This window comes from Mirounga angustirostris, unplaced genomic scaffold (genome assembly GCF_029215605.1).
Source record: "Mirounga angustirostris isolate CCGP_5_RB_7025 unplaced genomic scaffold, mMirAng1.0.hap1 SCAF_12, whole genome shotgun sequence".
NCBI lineage: Eukaryota > Metazoa > Chordata > Mammalia > Carnivora > Phocidae > Mirounga > Mirounga angustirostris.
This window is the reverse complement of record NW_026991720.1, coordinates 1,580,238-1,598,868: the sequence shown is the minus strand read 5'-3', so window position 1 is coordinate 1,598,868 and position 18,631 is coordinate 1,580,238. Positions and strand designations below refer to the sequence as shown.

At 44.6% G+C, this 18,631-nt stretch overlaps 1 protein-coding gene across 3 annotated transcripts in view; it reads left to right on the top strand.

Annotated features, from left to right (window-relative positions):
• UBE3C (ubiquitin protein ligase E3C) overlaps positions 1 to 18,631 on the top strand; it is a 123,076-nt gene that overhangs the window by 95,975 nt on the left and 8,470 nt on the right. For all 3 annotated transcript variants that reach the window (XM_045863968.3, XM_045863967.3, XM_054505121.2), the window contains exons 19-22: positions 290 to 502; positions 8,231 to 8,419; positions 8,519 to 8,585; positions 16,304 to 16,434. In XM_045863968.3, coding sequence (XP_045719924.1) covers positions 290 to 502; positions 8,231 to 8,419; positions 8,519 to 8,585; positions 16,304 to 16,434 — 600 coding nt within the window. The remainder of the gene's footprint in view (positions 1 to 289; positions 503 to 8,230; positions 8,420 to 8,518; positions 8,586 to 16,303; positions 16,435 to 18,631) is intronic.

Sequence of the window (18,631 nt, the reverse complement as noted above, 5' to 3'; positions counted from 1 at the left end):
TCTGGAACGCCCCCGTCGGTACACACATTCTGTGAGGCAGCCCTAAAACGTGCTGCTGGTCTGCTCTAGAATTTGCGACACACTGAAGGCATGCGTTGAATGGTTCGCCTGGCCTAGCACACGGTAAGTGCTCACCAAATACTAGCTTCCACCATCGTCGTCATTATGAAGAGGAAGTAGCTGCTGTCAGGACTCTGTTAAATCTCGAGTTGGACTTTTTTATTCGTAGGCAGTGTGAAAAAAGAATTCCTCTGAGATGCTAATCATTGCTCCTTGTTCTCATTTGAAGGCTCTCTATGAAAATATGCTGGTAGAATTGCCCTTTGCTGGGTTCTTCCTGTCCAAATTGCTTGGAACCAGCGCAGACGTGGACATCCATCATCTCGCCTCGTTAGATCCCGAAGTGTATAAGAATCTGCTTTTTCTCAAGAGCTACGAAGGCGACGTGGAGGAACTTGGGCTGAACTTCACTGTGGTGAACAATGACCTGGGAGAGGCACAGGTGAGGAGGCCCTTGGCCGGTTTGTTACTGACGCCAACTTCTCTTCCCACGGCGACGGGGAGGATTTCCTTCCGTGTGGAAATGCTTCAGTGCCTTTCCAGTGCGCTGAGGGTTAGACTTGGGGAATGGGGTGTCTGGAGACGCACGTGCCCCGGCCCCAGTCCTTTGTGACGGCTATCCTCTGGGATTGTCTTCTTGGGGCGGCTGCTTGCCTGGCTCTCCGTCCCAGGGAGTGGCGGTTAGCACCTTCCCGACTGGAGCCCTGAGGGTCCCTGTGCCCCTCCGTTCCCTGCCCAGTCTCGGTGGACCTCGGGTGCTCGGACACCGATCGCTGGCCTCCATTATCAGTCTGGTTGGTCTTGCTGCCTTTATCCTTTAAAAAAAAATGAATAAACCCTACATGCTAGAGATTGAAACTGATTTTTTAAATGACAGCAGTATTGGGGTGTAATTTGCATACGGTAAAATGCACACTTTAGAGGATGGCATGGGTCAGCACATTCCCAGAATGGGCAGCCCTCACCAGCATCTCCGTTCGGGATGGTTTCGTCTCTCCAAAGAAACTGTGTGTGCATTAGCAGGTCCCTCCCACCCAGCGTAGGTGAGCACGATATGCGTGCTGTCTGCGTGTTCATCTACCCTGGACGCGGTCCCTAACTGGAGTCTTACAGCCCGTGGCCTTTTGCGGCCGGCTTCATTCCCTTTTGTTGTAGGAGCCAGAACTCCGTCCCTTCATCTGGCTGAGCGGCACCCCGTTGTATGGAGATGCCACAGTTTCTTTCTCAGCTGACGGACATTTGGGTTATTTCCACTTTTCAGCTGTTATGAAGAATATGCTGTGAACATTCTTGTACAACATACTGAACTGTGGAAGAGTTGATAACATCTGGGATTTATTTCCAGTATGATGAGAGCAGGGGCAGTGGGTGGAGGTGGAGATGAGCTAGATTGGCCATGAGGTGGAACTTGCTAAAATAGGCGGTCGGGGGCGCCTGGGTGGCTCAGTTGGTTAAGCGACTGCCTTCAGCTCAGGTCATGATCCTGGAGTCCCTGGATCGAGTCCCTGGATCAAGTCCCGCATCGGACTCCCTGCTCGGCAGGGGGTCTGCTTCTCCCTCTGACCCTCCCCCCTCTCATGTGCTTGCTCTCTCTCATTCTCTCTCTCTCAAATAAATAAATAAAATCTTTAAAAATAAAATAGGCGGTCGGGTTGGGGGGCGGCATTCGGCGTACTTTTTTGTCTACATTAGCATACATTCAGATGTTCCCGTAATTTACAAAACCTTTTTTAATGTATACCGACGAACAAAATTGAGGACCTTTGAGGTCGTAGTTGTTAATATCTCATTTTATCAGATTTTAAAGTGACCAGTGTGCTTCTCTATTTTTGGTCTGTTTTGTGGGGAAAAACAGCTTTTCTGCTATTGTTATTAGATCAGTAAACTTTTCTGAATCTAGTAGTTGTATTTTAACTATAAAACGATTGTTACTGGGACGCCTGGTGGCTCAGTTCTTAAGCGTCTGCCTTAAGCTCGGGTCATGATCCCAGGGTCCTGGGATCGAGTCCTGCATCGGGCTCCCTGCTCAGCGGGGAGTCTGCCTCTCCCTCTGCCCCTCCCCCTGCTTGTACTCTCACTCTCTCTCTAGCAGAGAGATAAATAAAACCTTTAAAAAAAACTGTTACCTTTAAACTTCGTAAATTTCTGTTATTACTTGGTTTTTAATTCAGGCTTTCAAAGGTCATCAGCTTTGCCAGCTTAAAAGTAACTTCATATTAAATCTATACTTAGTGTTTAGTCAAATCACCATTGATAATGCATTGATCCATTCAGGGTACTCCTTAACCTAACCTCCAGGTCGTCAGCACTAACATTTTATTTTGATAAACACATGTACTGAACAAATTTGAGTTGATGCAATTTTGGTTATTTTTAAATCATATTACCTACTTGCCACTGTGCCTCATCTGTATTTCTTCATTCACTCATGAGACAGTGTTGCCACTCCGTACCAGCCATGATGCTATCATGCATAGGAGGTTTTTTCTAAACTAGGAGAGCATACACATTCTAACAGGGGAGGCAGATGTGAGCAGTAGCTCAGCTCCAAGTAGTTCAGGGGAGAGCTACCTGGGAGAGACACTGGGGGGGTGGAAAGGCGTTCACCAGGTAGGTGAGCACATTTAGAAGTGGCTAAGCTTAGGGGTGTACAAGAGTAGGTAGACAGATGCCAGCAAATCTGGGCTTCTCCGGCCATCGCGGAGAACAGTTAGAGGCCTTGGGCTTTAGAAAGGGTAAAGATGCAGTCAGAAGGAGAACCAGTGTTTCATTCCATAGCTGGTTTGCAGTATTTCATTGCTTCAGGGTAAGAGGGCCTAAACCGGTGCATTTCAGAGCCAATAGGAAAATGAGTAACAAGAAAACACTTGGGGGCACCTAGCTGGATTGGTCAGTGGAGTGTGTGACTCTTGATCTCAGGGTTGTAGATTCGAGCCCCATGTTGTAGAGATTACTTAAAAAAAAAAAAAAAAAAAATCCTTAAAAAAGAAAGAAGAAAACCCTTGAGCCTTCCCAGGAAGCTGAGATTTTGATTCTGTGAGTCAGGGCAGGACCCAGGAGCAGCCTGCTTATTTCCTGGGTCAGGTGGTTCAGAATTCAGAGAAACCACAACTTGGGGGTTAAGCAGTGAAAAAGTTTTAACGAGAGAACGTCTGTATGATCTTCATTTTTAAAGTTACGGTCTGTAGGTATAGGTCAGTATCTTGAGCGAAGTTGATTTTATTTGAGTCAGAGGAGGATGGGGCAGGCAGGGCATTCTTGCACTGAACTCCCTGTTCCCTCGTGCCCTGGTGCCCACCATTCTACTTTGGGTCTCTGTGAGTTTGACGACTGTGAGGACCTCATCTAAGTGCAGTCATATAGGGCTTGTCCTTTTGTGACGGGTTTATTTCACTGAGCTTGATGTCCTCCCAAGTTCACCTGTGATGTAGCACAAGTCAGAATTTCTTCCTTCTTAAGGCTAATACCCCATAATCTGTACAGATCACGTTTGTTTAGCCATTCATCCCTCGATGGACATGAGAGTTGTCTCCACTCTCATGAATAATGATGCCACAGTAATGATGTACATGGGCTGTACAAATACCTGTTCAAGTCGCTGCTTTCCGTTCTCATGGGTATATACCTAGAAGTGGGATTGCTGGGTCACACAAGAATCCTAATGTTTAACTTTTTGAGGACCTGCATACCATTTTCCATGGTGGCTGCACTGTTGGTCTTTCTACCAGCACCGCACAGGGGTTCCAATCTCTCCCTGTGTTGCCAACACTTGTTTTCTGCTTTCTTTTCTCTCTCTCTGTCTTTTTTAAAAACTCACAGCCGTCGTCCTGGGTGCGAAGTGCTGTCTCATTGTGCTTTGTGGTGCACAGAGCCCTAATAGTCTGGGACTGCTTCGGGAAGGCTCCGAGGTGTGAGACCTTTGTGTTGGCTCCCTCCCTGGGCTGCAGGACCGTTGCATGGCCCCCACACCAGCGATGTCTTCAGAAACTAAGTTAAGAAGCACACACAGACTTACACATCCTAGTTCTAAACTCTCTGGGTATTTTTAAATGTCTGTCTTCGTGGTGCTTGAATTTTAGTCTATTTCTTGGCCTTTAAAAAGCTGCCTATTGGGGCGCCTGGGTGGCTCATTTGTTAAGCGTCTGCCTTCGGCTCAGGTCATGATCCCGGGGTCCTGGGATCGAGCCCCACGTCGGGCTCCCTGCTCGGCGGGAAGCCTGCTTCTCCCTCTCCCACTCCCCTTGCTTGTGTTCCCTCTCTCGCTGTGTATCTCTGTCAAATAAATAAAATCTTTAAAAAAAAAAAATTACGTATTTAATGGGGTGCCTGGGTGACTCAGACAGTTAAGCGTCCAACTCTTGATTTTAGCTCAGTCATGATCTTGGGGTCGTGAGATTGAGCCCCACGTAGGAGCTCCGCACTCGGCAGGGAGTCTGCTTGGGATTCTCCTCTCTGCTCCCTCTGTCCCCCGACCCCCACTGTGCATGTGCACGAACTCTCACTCTCTCAAATAAATAAGTAAAATCTTAAAAAAAAAAAAAACCAAAAAACTAGCTATTGAAGAAATAGGTGTGGATTAAACCCTAAGTGGGAATATAGGAAATGATACCACCTTGGGTCTCCCGCTTCCCTGTCTTACTTGGACACCTCTAGGCGTTGTTGAGAACTGACCTCAACACTGCGAGAGAAGATAAGAATGAGGAGGACAGAACCATTCTGTTTGGTTACAGCTTACTTAGTTGCTTTTGTTTGCACCTCTTCATTTTATTTTATTTATTTTTTTAAAGATTTTTTATTATTTGAGAGAGAGAGTGAGAGAGAGAAAGAGCACAAGAGGGGGGAGCGGGAGAGGGAGAAGCAGACTCCCCGCTGAGCAGGGAGCCCGATGCGGGACTCGATCCCAGGACTCCAGGATCATGACCCGAGCCGAAGGCAGTCGCTTAACCAACTGAGCCACCCAGGCGCCCTGCACCTCTTCATTTTATAGAGCTGAAGTTTCAGCATGCAGAATTCAGATTTTTGTGAAAGATGAGGTTTGTTCCTAGCGTGAGGACACTGAACACACAGACAGTGATGGCTGCTCGCCCTGCTGTCTCGCTCCACCTGGTGGCATGATTTAAAAAATGAAATAAAAGCGCCAGGGCAGTCAGTTTTATAATGACCTGTCCACGGCCTTTGCTAATGGGAGTATTTCCCATTTTTCCTCCTGAAATAGATGGTAATAGTGAAATGTCGCATATGTAAGAGTTCCATTAAAGCACCACTGGTAATATTGGAATCTATTAAAAGCAAAAGTGTGAAGTTACAATGTTCCAATTATTCATAGAAATTCCCACTGAATAAAGAGATTATGGATGACAATGCAGAGGAATAATTACACTAAAGAGTCCAACAGGAAAAATTGAGAAAGTCACTGGTAAAGCAGCCAATTTGTGGGGGAGATCTTACAGATTTCTACAGAGAGAGATATAAAAACATAGTCCTCTATACAGGTTTAAGTTTGTAAAATACTATGATTTAAAGATTTCTAATATGCAAATACTTCATTATGTTGGTAGGTTACGTTAATCAATCTCCCCTTTTAAAATACTAGTGTTCCTCCCCAACTTATTTTCTCCGGTAAAATCAATATGGCTGTTAGCCTGCCTAAAAACAAACATGAAATTTTAGACCACGAATTTGTACACATATCTTTGCTGAGGAAAGTGCTCAGGGTTTAAGATGGTTCTGTGAGTGATCATCGTTACGTACGAGGCATGAACGTGAGTCACGAGTCCTTGTGAAAGTTCGGGCTTGCTGCTGTGGCGCTTCAGTGGCGCTTCCCCGCCTTCGGGGGTCGTGGACGTGGCTCCAGGGTGAGGTGAGCTCGTGCGGGTGGTGAGCACTTGAGGCCCCGAGCCTTCTGCAGCTGGACTCAGGACTGTCAGGGAGGAGAGCTCTTCGTAGAAGAGCTGCTCTAGTTCCATACTTAGAGGTGTCAGTGTGCCCCCAAAACTGAAATCCCGGGACAGATTTGATGTGATTTTAGACACAGAGAGTTGTTTTGATGTAGCCTAGAGAGGAGTTTAGACGACCACGGCGCAGTCCCTGTGCGGTCACTGGAAATGGCATTGCCATCTGATCAGGCAGGGTGACTGGGGCTTTGGAAGTCCTTTACGTGATCGTTTCCCGGGTCCTTTGTCTTCGAATCACTCAGTACATGCTCATTTATTACCTGTTGTTAATCCACTTAAGGTAAGAAGTGGTAGTTTGTACATTAAAACAGAGCCGCGAGCGCGAGGCCCAGGTGACAGATGGCCTGTCAGCGGGCGGCGAGCACGGGAGGCATTGTGGCCTCTCCCTGGAGCAGAGACGAGCAAGGAGATGTGGGTGCAGAGCCTTTCTTAGGCCTCTGGTTCCAGCGTGGAGCACGAGAGTTAATGAGAAGGGAGGCGTCATCTAGAACGTGCACTGTGGAAAGAAGCAAATCCAATAAAGCTTTGTAACGTCTTTAGCGTGAGATGGCCACGTAACCACTGGGTGTACGATGATTTCAGTATAGCTCTTCAGCAGATGGTAAAATGGCCTTTCTCTCAAGTGGTAAAAAAAAAAGCTGGCTGAAATGCCGTTGCCCAGAGCGGGAGGCGTTGTCTTCATTATGACAGAACCACGAGGGGGACGTTTTCGCGGTTTCCGTAGCCCGCAGTCTGGGCAGCGCTCTGTTTTCACCCCCCGAGGTTTGCCACCCACGGGTCATTCGGGAATGGCTTGTTCACTTACTGTGGATTTGTCTTCTGGTTCTTCATCCTCAGCACAGACGGCCTCCTCCAAATGCATCTGAGTAAACAAACTTTAACAAGTGCATTCTTGTAAATGAGGCTGGTGTGTTTATAATTGGCTGTGCTATTTTGTCAACCACCTTTGGTTTATGTGAGTTTAGAGAACCACAGTTCTAAGGTAGACCAAGCAGAAGTATCACCATCTTATTAATGACGAAAGCAGTTCCTGGGGCGAGGTGAGTTGCGGGCGTCGGCGTTACCGGGAGCGGGGAGAGCCGGCGTGTGGCCCCAGCTCCCGCCGAGGGCTTCCCGTGACGCTCCGGCGCAGCCAGCACCGCTCACCAGCTCTGTGCTAGACCGACAGGCTGTGCGAGCGTGGCTACCCAAGGACAGAGGGTTGTCCTCTGAGGTTCAGTCATCTGAACGACGGTCAGTCACCTCTAATGGACCGCTGTCCTCTGAGTCCTGTTGAAAGTACTTCAGGGGCGCCTGCCCGGCTCAGTCCGTGCATGTGCGACTCCTGATCTCGGGGACGTAGGTTCAAGCCCCACGTTGGGTGTAGAGATTGCTTAAACATAAAATCTTTAAAAATAATGAAAGAGGGGCGCCTGGGTGGCTCAGTCGTTAAGCGTCTGCCTTCGGCTCAGGTCATGGTCCCAGGGTCCTGGGATCGAGCCCCGCATCGGGCTCCCTGCTCGGCGGGAAGCCTGCTTCTCCCTCTCCCACTCCCCCTGCTTGTGTTCCCTCTCTCGCTGTGTCTCTCTCTGTCAAATAAATAAAATCTTAAAAAAAAAAAAAAAAGGAAAGAATAAAGTATGTCATAGTGGTAACAACATGATGGAGACCTTCACTCCTTGGGCTGTATTTTCTCCAGAATGAATCCCTTTGGACATGTGTTCATTTTTTGGTTCATATCTTTGCCCCTTGTGATTCATAATTTATTTTAACTTTTAATTATTAGAGAAAGAGTGTGCACCTGTGTGTGAGTGGGGGGGAGGGGCAGAGGGAGAGAGAATCTCAAGCAGGCTCCCCACTAAGCACGGAGTCCGATGCGGGGCTCAATCTCACGACCCTGAGATCATGAGCTGAGCCGAAATCAAGAGTCGGATGCCCAAACAACTGAGCCACCCAGGCGCCCCAGATTCCTAATTTTTTAAGACAGAGTTGCCATGATTGCGTTGCTGCGTCACTCCTTAGTGCTTCGGAGAAAGCACTGGCGGCTGACAGCCCTAAAGACGGGACAGGACGCCCGGCTTTGGAGAATGCCGTCAGGTGTGCCAGCTACACGGCTTTTTATGTAGATTCTCACATACAAAGCAGTGCTGTCAGGTTTCTTTGAAGTAGGTGTTTCTTGCTTTCATTTTACTCTGGTCATACTGAGAATTTCCAGACCCTTATTTTAATACTTGCAGGTAGTCGAACTAAAGTTCGGTGGGAAAGACATTCCTGTCACCAGTGCCAACAGGATCGCGTATATCCACCTTGTCGCCGACTACAGGCTGAACAGGCAGATCCGTCAGCACTGTCTGGCCTTCAGACAGGGCCTGGCCAACGTGGTGAACCTGGAGTGGCTGCGAATGTTCGATCAGCAGGAGATCCAGGTACACTGCTCTCTGGCGCTTGGGGTCACAGCTGGCACGTGACACAGAAAAGCTGTCATAAAATCGACCTCAAGTTTATGAATCCAACTTCTTTTTCAGGTGTTAATTTCTGGTGCACAAGTTCCCGTAAGTCTAGAGGACCTGAAGTCCTTTACAAACTATTCAGGTATGTTGTCACTACTAATTACTAATCCTGAAAATGTTATAGATGATATTTCCAAACTAATTTTTCATACACTTTGTTTGGTAATTCATCCACATGGTTTAGAGCCCAGCAAGTGAGGTGAGGGGTACAGGGGCATCCCCAGCTGTCCCGTTCTGCTCTGCCTCTCCCACCACAAGTAGACACTCCTCTTGGTTCTTTACATATTTACGCACAAATACAAAGTTAATTCTTACTTTCCTCATCTTTACACACGATTCTGCCTCTTGTGGTTTTCTCTTCACACCAGGTCTTCTTAGCTCTCTACTAATGTATTGGGTTGCTTCCAGTCTTTTGCTTTTAAAACCGTGCTAGCAAAAAAAAGAACCCCAAAAAAACAAACAAAAAAAACTACTAACAATTAAGAAGAATAAACAAAAAAACTGGACCTCATTTTTATTAAATTAAACTTAAAAGTTTCTGCTCTTCAAGAAAATGAAAAACCAAAAAGAAGATATATAAATGGCCAATAAACACATAGAAAGATGCTCAACAGCATTAGTCATCAGAGAAATAATAAGATTGTTCAGAGGTGGAATTGGTGTATCTTTTGGGCATTTGTAAGTTTTTTTTAGATTAACCTCATATATACTTAGGAACAGTGAAAAGAAAAAAAAATCACCCTTAAAACAATTACTGTAATTTTAGTGAATTTTCATAGTCTATTCTAGTAATTTATAGTGTACATTCTGTTTGTTTAGCATCAGAAATTAAAAAAAAAAAACTATTTCCAGCATACAGACTCTCCTGCTGTCCTGCCCGCCCTTGAGGTGTATTCAGTAAACTTCTGTCTCCTTAAAAAATAAACATATATTTTTTCAAGCTGTTACTCTTGCAATTAATTTTTGAGGTTAAATAGATACATATGATTCATTTAACCTTCCACTGTAATGAACAGTTTTGTGTATATTTCTAGGTATAAAGTCTTTTTTATTTTTTAATGAGAGAAGCCCAGAAGTTGAATTGCGTATTAGAGGATGGGAAGACTTCGGGGGTGAGATTAGGATGTGTAGGACTCAGGGAAAGTGTGGCACGCAGGGGCGCCTGGGTGGCTTAGTCATTAGGCGTCTGCCTTCAGCTCAGGTCATGGTCCCAGGGTCCTGGGATCGAGCCCCGCATCGGGCTCCCTGCTCTGCGGGAAGCCTGCTTCTCCCTCTCCCACTCCCCCTGCTTGTGTTCCCTCTCTCACTGTGTCTCTCTCTGTCAAATAAAAAAAAAAGTGTGGCATGCAGTATTAGCATTTAGGAAATGGCGTACATTCTTGAGCTTACTTGAGGCTAATTCCACACTTTCAGTTTTTTTTCTCATCTGTAGGAAACTGTCCAAATCTTAAATACATTTTATAAAAATCTGCAGTTGTGAGCCATTGATTCTTACTTTTATTGTGCACACGGACATTTTAAAGTATATTTTTTTATTATTTTCTCCCAAAGATGTGTATGTATGTATGTATGTATTTATTTATTTGAGAGAGAGCATGAGAGCATGAGTTGGGGAGGAGCAGACGGGGGGCCAAGCAGACTCTGCGCTGATCATGGAGCCCAACGTGAGGCTCAGTGCAGGGCTCAATCCTAGGACCCTCATGATCATGACCCAGGCCGAAACCAAGAGTCGGGCGCTTAACTGACTGAGCCACCCAGGCGCCCCTGAAGTATTTTATATACCAGCGCGCCTGGCTGGCTCAGTTGGAAGGACACATGACTCCTGATCTCGGGGTCGTGGGTTCGAGCCCCACCTTGGAGGTAGAGATTGCTTTTTAAAAAAACAAAACATAGGGGCACCTGGGTGGCTCAGTCATTAAGCGTCTGCCTTCAGCTGAGGTCATGATCCCAGGGTCCTGGGATCGAGCCCCTAATCGGGCTCCCTGCTCAGCGGGAAGCCTGCTTCTCCCTCTCCCTCTGCCCCTGCTTGTGTTCCTTCTCTCACTGTGTCCCTCTCTATCAAATAAATAAATAAAATCTTTAAATATATATATATATATAACATTTTTATTTTTATATATAAAAATGTTTTATATATCTTAGAAAATTTAAAATATATCCTTAAGTAAATGCGATGATGAAACTGCGTGCATGTGATAGCACATCTTTGAAGATGGGGTTGAGTAAGATCTAAGCAAAAGTGTTAAGTGGTCGTGGGATGATGAGGCACCTTTGCTTCTGTAAGGTATTATTTCCCTTTCTTTATTATTTGTTATACACTGCATAAATCACTTTTCAAAACCAAGAAAACTTTAGAAAACCAAAAACGAAAACATTTCAGTGTCCGGGCACCTGGATGGCTCCCTTGGTGAAGCGTGCAACTCTTGATCCCTTAATGAATTTACAGGTGACTTTTCTTCATTATCCTTCTCTCTTTTCTGAATATTATGAAATGAAAATTTCTCTCAGAACAGTATTTAAGCCTTTAAAAACATATCCTGTATGGGAGTTCCAGCTACAGCTGAGTAAGGAGAGGATTTCTCTCCTCAAAGATCACCATTAGCCTAGTATCAAAAGCAAACAGAAATAACACAAGAAAATAATAGATTAATATCCCTCAGGAACATAGATGAAAAATCCTTGAAATGTTAGCAAACCGAATCCAGCAGCTAAGTAGCATTTACAGCATGAATGCAAGGTTAATTTGACATCTGAAAATGTATTAATGGAATATGCAGTGTTGGCAGTATAAAGAACAAAACCCATATGGTCGTCTCAGTAGATGCAGAAGAGAAAGAAAAAAGCAAGTGCATCCCTTGAGCATCTAAGCATCTCCTACCCGCTCAGGATGAAGACCCTCAGGGAACCAGGAACAGAAGGGAACTCCCTCATGCTGATGCAGGACATACACAGTACTTCGTAGCAGCCAGCACACGGTGATGGAAGGTTGAGTGCTGCCTTCCTAAGTCAGAGGCACTTGACTGGGGTTTCTAGCTAGTACAGTAAGGTGGGAGGGAGGGAAGGAAGGAGAAAAACAGGTTGGAAAAGAAAAGTGAAGGAAGTAAAACTGTGGGCACCTGGGATGCTCAGTCGGTTAAGCGTCTCTGGCTCTTGGTTTCGGCTCAGGTCATGATCTCAGGGTCCTAAGTTCAAGCCCCATGTCCGGCTCCGAGCTGGGTGTAGAGCCTCCTTAAGATTCTCTCTCCCTCTCCTCTCCCTCTGCCCCTCTACCCCCAAAAAAGGACTTAAGACTGTCTTTCTTCATAGATAGCTTGACAAAAAAAACAAAAAAACTAAAAAAATTTCAGCACCAATCAGTATACACAAACCAATTTTGTTTTTATGTACAATCCAAGAATGGAATTACTTCAACAGTTCCACTCAGAGTAACAGCAAAATAAAGTACAAATGCAGCAAAGTAAGGGTACACGCAAGACCCGTACACTCCAAACTGCGTGACAGCACTGAGAGGGAATGGAGAGACAGCCCGTCGTCATGGGTCAGAGACTCCGTATCGTCAAGATGTCATTCTCTTCGAGTTAATCTGCAGATTCAGTGCAACCCCTACCAAAATCCCAGCAAAATCCCTGTTTGTAAAAATACACAGGTTGATTTTAAAACTCATTTGGAAATGTAAAGGACCTAAAATAGCCGAAACAGTTTTGTAGAAGAACAGCTATAGGAGTTATACTCTGATTTAAAACTTACCGTATGGCTGCGGTAGTCAAGACATTGTGGAATTGGCACACGGATTGGCGTATTGATCGATGGGACAAAATCAGGAGTTCAGAAACAAATCCTCACGTTTACGGTCAGTTGACCATTCACTTGACAATACAGTCGTGCTGGGACAACATATTCACGTGGAAAACAATGAGCTTAGACCTTCACCTCACACCGTGTGCAAAAACTAGCTCAACAGGATCAGAGGCCTGTCGGTAAAAGCCGAACCTGTGAAACCTCTAAAAGAACATAAAGGAGAAAATCTGCCTGGCTTTTGGATTAGACGGAGTTTTTGGTTGTACACCCAAGAGCACGGGCCAGAAAAAAGAAATCGATAAAAAGTTGGGACTGCCTCAAAATTAAAGCTTTTGTGCTTCAAAAGATACTATTTTTTTTTTAAAGATTTTATTTATTTATTTATTAGAGAGTGAGCGAGAGAGAAACAGCATGAAGCAGGCTCCCCACTGAGTAGGGAACCGGATGTGGGACTCGATCCCAGGACCTGGAATCATGACCCGAGCCGAAGGCAGACGCCTAACCATCTGAGCCACCCAGGCGCCCTCAAAAGATACTATTAAGAAAATGAAAAGACAAGCCACAGATGGGGAGAAACTGTGTTCAGGTGATATATATAATATATGTATGAAGAACGCTTACAACTTAGTAAGACAAGCAATTGAATTTAAAAACATGGCCAAAAAAAGTTTGACCTGAGAAGATATATATAAATGGCCAGTAAGCAAATAAGCACAGGAACAGTTGTTTGACACGAAATCAGATCCTAATGAGAGATTACTACATACCCACTAGAGAGACTGTAATCAAGAAGATAGACAGTACCAAATGTTAGTGACTGCATGGAGAAATTGGAACCCTCTTGACTGAATGTGAAATGGTAGAGCCTCTTCAGAAAAGTTTACCATGATTTAAAAAGTTGATGTACTCCTACCTCACACCATATACAGAAATGAACCCCAAATGGGTCAACAACCTTAATGTAGGAGCCAAAAGCATAAAACTCTTAGGAGAAAACAGGTAAGTCTTTATGATCTTGGATTTGACATTGGATTCCTAGATATGCCAAAAACATGAGCAAAAAAAGAAAAAATAAATATAAATTGGGCTTCATCAAAATTACAAACTTTGTACATCAAAAGACATTATCAAGAAAGTAAAAACACCAACCTATAGAAGGGGAGAATATTTGAAAATCATACATATGTATTCAGAATAAATAAAGAATTCTTACAGCTCAACAATAAGAAGACAAGCCAATTCAGAAATGGCAGAAGGCGTCAGTAGACATTTCTCCAAGGAAGATATACAAACAGCTGGTGATCTCACACAGACGTGCAACATGACTGATCATTAGGGAGATGCAACAGAACAACAGTGAAACAGTTCACCCGTCCATGAAGATGACCGCACACAGGCACTGTATAGAGAGTAACAAGTGACGGCAGGGATGTGGAAACACTGGAGCCTTTGTTGGTTGCTGGCATGTGAAGGAGCCACTATGGAAAAATGGTTCGACCCCGCAGGAAGCTGAACATAGACTTACCATTTGACCCAGCAGTTCTACTCTGAAGTGTATATACCCAGAGGTATTGGAAGCAGGGACTGAAACACAGGTTGCACACACATATTCACGCAGCATTATTCACAGGAGCCCAGAGGTGAGGACAACCGAATGTCCTTCTGTGGATGGATGGAGGATCAGATGTGGTCTCTACACACATACAGTGGAATGCTATTAAGTCTTAAACAGGAATGAAGTTCTGATACATGCTACAACATGGAGCATCTCAAAAACACACAACCTATGTTGTATGATTCAACTTATATGAAATACCTGGAATGGGCAAATTCTTAGAGCCTGAAGAGTTAGAGACCTGTTAGAGGTCACCAGGGCTGGGGGAGGGGTAATGGGTGCAACTATTAATTGCTTAATAGCGTTTCTGTTTCGGGTGATGACATTTTGTAGGAAAAAGTGGTGGCTTGAGATTCTCTCCTTCTGCCCTCCCTCCCCACACCACGCTGCTCGCTTGCTCTCTCTTTAAATAAATAAGTCTTTAAAAAAAAAAAGGGTTAGGGGCGCCTGGGTGGCTCAGTTGTTAAGCGTCTGCCTTCGGCTCAGGTCATGATCCCGAGGTCCTAGGATTGAGCCCCGCATCGGGCTCCCTGCTCCACAGGAAGCCTGCTTCTCCCTCTCCCACTCCCCCTGCTTGTGTTCCCTCTCTCGCTGTGTCTCTTTCTGTCAAAGAAATAAATAAAATCTTTAAAAAATAAAAAAAACGGTTTAGGGACGCCTGGGTGGCTCAGTCGGTTGAGCGTCTGCCTTTGGCTTAGGTCATGATCTCAGGGTCCTGGGATCAAACCCAACGGAGAGTCGGCTTCTCCCTCTGCCCCTCCCCCTCTGCTCTTGTACTCTGTCTCTCACTCTCGCTCTCTCTCAAATAAATAAATAAAATCTTAAAAAAAAAAAAAGTTTAAATGGTGAAATTTATGTTCTGTATTTTACCACAATTTGAAGAAAGATCCCTGTGCAGACTCCTCTGTCCTGTGGAGTGCTGTTTCCCGAGCTTTCCTGTGAGGTCACTCTGACAAGGTTTTGGAGCTGGAGTGCCGTGTGGGCGGAGCGTTGTGGCCGAGCCGTCTCTGAGTGCACCTGCAGACTCGGTTGTCTGCGGGGAACATGGACTTTGTTTGAGGAAGTGGGGTGTTCCAAAGGGGCTTGCAGCCGTGTCTGCAGAGCTCTAAATTTGCTAACATCATTTACATATACATATAAATACGCATGTCTGTATATGTACATAAACATATGCGTGTATCTCCCCTTCCTGTCATTAATTTTTATTGCTGTAAGTTTGAACTCTAATGTTTATGTAAAGGCAGATAATACCTAAGGTCATTCTGTCCCCACCATCAAGTCATAAGTTTAAAAAAATGAAATCAATCCAACCTTTCCTTTGCCAAGAAATTGTCTTGGGTTGTTTGCATTACCCTATCTGCACTGAAAGCTTATACCTTTAATGATCTTAGCTATTCCAGTAAATAGGTTTTAAAATATTATCATATTCATTTTGGTGCCAATTAATGCACTTAAGATATTTTATCGATGTTATTTCTGTAGTATATTAACAATGAGGGAACAATATATAGCAATTATTTCAGTTTTAGGAAGCACTTAACTAGATTAAAAGCTGTAAGTAGCAGATATTACACTTGAGAATAGTGGTCTCATCGTGTGCTGGGTGGGTTGTTAGCCATGGTCTGTACCTTACTATTACAAGGACAGGTGATAAAACGAATTTAGACACTAAGATCATGTTGGCAAAATAACTAGCTCTGTTAGAAATGAAAATCCCAAAGTGTGCTGTTTTCAGATATATGGCTCTCATATAAATCCTTTGTTGTTTAGGGTCTGCTACTCAATAGAGGTTGCTTTTTAACTCCCAGCAGAGTTCTTAAAACTTAGACCCTTTTGCAGCATCATTGGCTGCCGGGGCTCATCCTCGTTCTGGCCTTTGGTATTTGGATCCTGACCTTCTCCCAGGAGCAGAATGAACGGTGTCTCTAGGGGGAACCTGGCTGGTCGGTTGGGAGTCAGGGTCGTGAGCTCCATGTTGGGCATGGAGCCTACTTAAAAATTAAGAAAGGTGTCTCGGGGCACCTGGGTGGCTCAGTCATTAAGCATCTGCCTTCAGCTCGGGTCATGATCCCGGGGTCCTGGGATCGAGCCCCGCATCGGGCTCCCTGCTCCGCGGGAAGCCTGCTTCTCCCTCTCCCACTCCCCCTGCTTGTGTTCCCTCTCTCATTGTATTTTCTCTGTCAAATAAATAAATAAATAAAATCTTTAAAAAAGAAAAGAAAAGAAAGGTGTCTCTAGAGTTGGCTCTCAGCCACGAGCTGGCATCTGTCACTGGCAGGTGGAATGATAGGAATCACTCTTACCAGTTGGTTGCTTTGGTGTTTTTCGGATAATACCGCTTTGCAGTTACCTGGTTTGTGATAAAACATTTGTTCCTGTTATCACAGGAGGCTATTCCGCCGACCATCCTGTAATCAAAGTCTTTTGGAGAGTTGTGGAAGGATTCACCGATGAAGAAAAGCGCAAGCTGCTCAAGTTCGTAACGAGCTGCTCCCGACCCCCTCTCTTGGGGTTTAAGGTACACAGCTTCTGTGTCATTTGCTTTAAAAACCAACTTGTAAGCAGGAAAGGCAGCAGGATAACAAGTGGGATTAAATGATGTAGTGCACTATCCACGGTTCTCAGGGGAGTAACATTTACCGTGTAGAGCGTTTATAACACCAGTTTCTCTGTATTTTTAGCTACATTAACTATTTCGGCCAGATCAGTTACGTATTGGTCATGATGTGTATTTCGTGGTGCTGGTCCCCGGGTTACCTGCTGATGTGGCCGCTGTGATCGTGATGGCCTGTGAGCAGGGCCTGCTGGCTGGGGGGCCCTGGGCAGGGCTCGGGGGATGTAAAGTACCATCTCCTCAGTTTTACTTACTCTGAACTGAAGAAAACACAAGCTAAAAATGGGGATGTAGTGTGTTTGGGAAGAATAATGTGGGAGCAAAAGTGCAGTTGACCTTTGAACAATGTGGGGTTAGGGGTGCTGACCACCCCCCCCCCAAGCAGCAGAAAATCCACAGGTAACTTTTGACTCTTCAAAAACAACTACTACAGCCTGCTCTTCATGGGAAGCCTTACCAATAACAAGCAGTCGAGTAACACGTCTTCTACACTATTCTTACAATAAAGTAAGCTAGAGGAAAGGAGATGTTGAAATCCTAAGAGAAAATACCTGTCTAGTACTGATCTGTATTTATGGGAAAAATCTGCATGTAACTGGATTCGCACAGTTCAAACCAGTATCATTCAAGGATCAGTGGGATATTTTTCCCTGTTGTTAGCTGTTACTTTTTCATGTTACTTATCATTTCTGATCATTAATTCAGCTTAATATTTTTAGCAATTAAAATTGGTTAGGGGACAGTTAGAGGTTCCCTTATTCATTGCCAATTAAAATAAAGCAATATTAATAGTTTAAAATACACAGTGGTGTATATAATATAGAAGAATATCAAGTTAGATAAGCACTGAATAATGCTTGTGCAGGTGAAACTTACAGAAGGCACGTACTTTCCCATAACCTTCTATCAATGAGTTATATAGGAGTTACTCTTTTCTTCAAATTTTTACTTTGAAATTATTTTAAAAGTATGGAAAAGTTGTGAGAGTTGAATAAAGAGCTTCTAGTATGTAAATTGCACTTCAATCAAGCTATTTTTATTTATTTTACTTATTTTATTTTTACTGGTATATATTTTTAGAGAGGGAGAGAGGGAGTTGGGGGCAGAAGGGGAGAGAGAATCTCAAGCAGACTCCACACCCAGCACAAAGGCTGACTTGGGGTTTGATCTCACAACCCTGAGATCACGACCTGAGCCAAAATCAAGAGTCAGACGCTTAACCCACGGAGCCACCCAGGAGCCCTTTAATCAAACTATTTTTAAAAATTGACATCAATAGGGGCGCCTGGCTGGCTCAGGCGGTGGAGCATCCGACTCTTGATCTCAGGGTTGTGAGTTCGAGGCCACGTTAGGTGTAGAGATTACTTAAAAATAAAAACAAAAAAATCTTTAAAAAAATGACTCTCCGTAGCTTCGTACAGCATTCCAGCAGTGCCATCCGAGCTAGAGCCATAAAGTGGAGAAGTTGGGGGGTTGGCGTGAGTGCGGTGGTTTGATTGTTCACAGGACCTGCGTAATTGAAACTGCTGTAGTTTGGAAGCTGGATAATTTTCAGTGACTTTAGAACTGAAATCACTCCTGTCTTCCAAAGTATCAGAGGAGGAGAATAAGCCCCAAAAGACAAACAGAACCCACTTCATGAACCAGATACAGAAAACACTAAGAATCATGAAATAGACACGGAACGTTATTGAGAGAAGGCTGAACCATCACAACAAGGAATGTGCACAGAATAAACTCATCTGTTAAGGGAAAGAACTTTCAGACTGGGTTAAAAAAAACTCTGCTGTGTACAAGCAACACACCTAAACAAAGTGATTCAGAAAGATTGAGTGATGTTTCTGGTTTGGTGTATAACTGCCCCCGGTGACCCCAAAAGAACTAGATGGATCAGCTCCACGGTTTTATGCCCTGGCACACGTGACCAGATATGAAAACAGGCCTCTGTGCATCTAAAGAAAATCAGGCAATAGCCTGAAAGAAACACGTCTGTGCTTTTTGGTTCCTCTTGGGCTTGTCGTGAAGTCTGGGGATGTTGCCGTGTTGGGGCCTGGAGAGCGGGAAGAACGCGGGGGAGGCTCGCAAGTGTGCAAACCAGTGG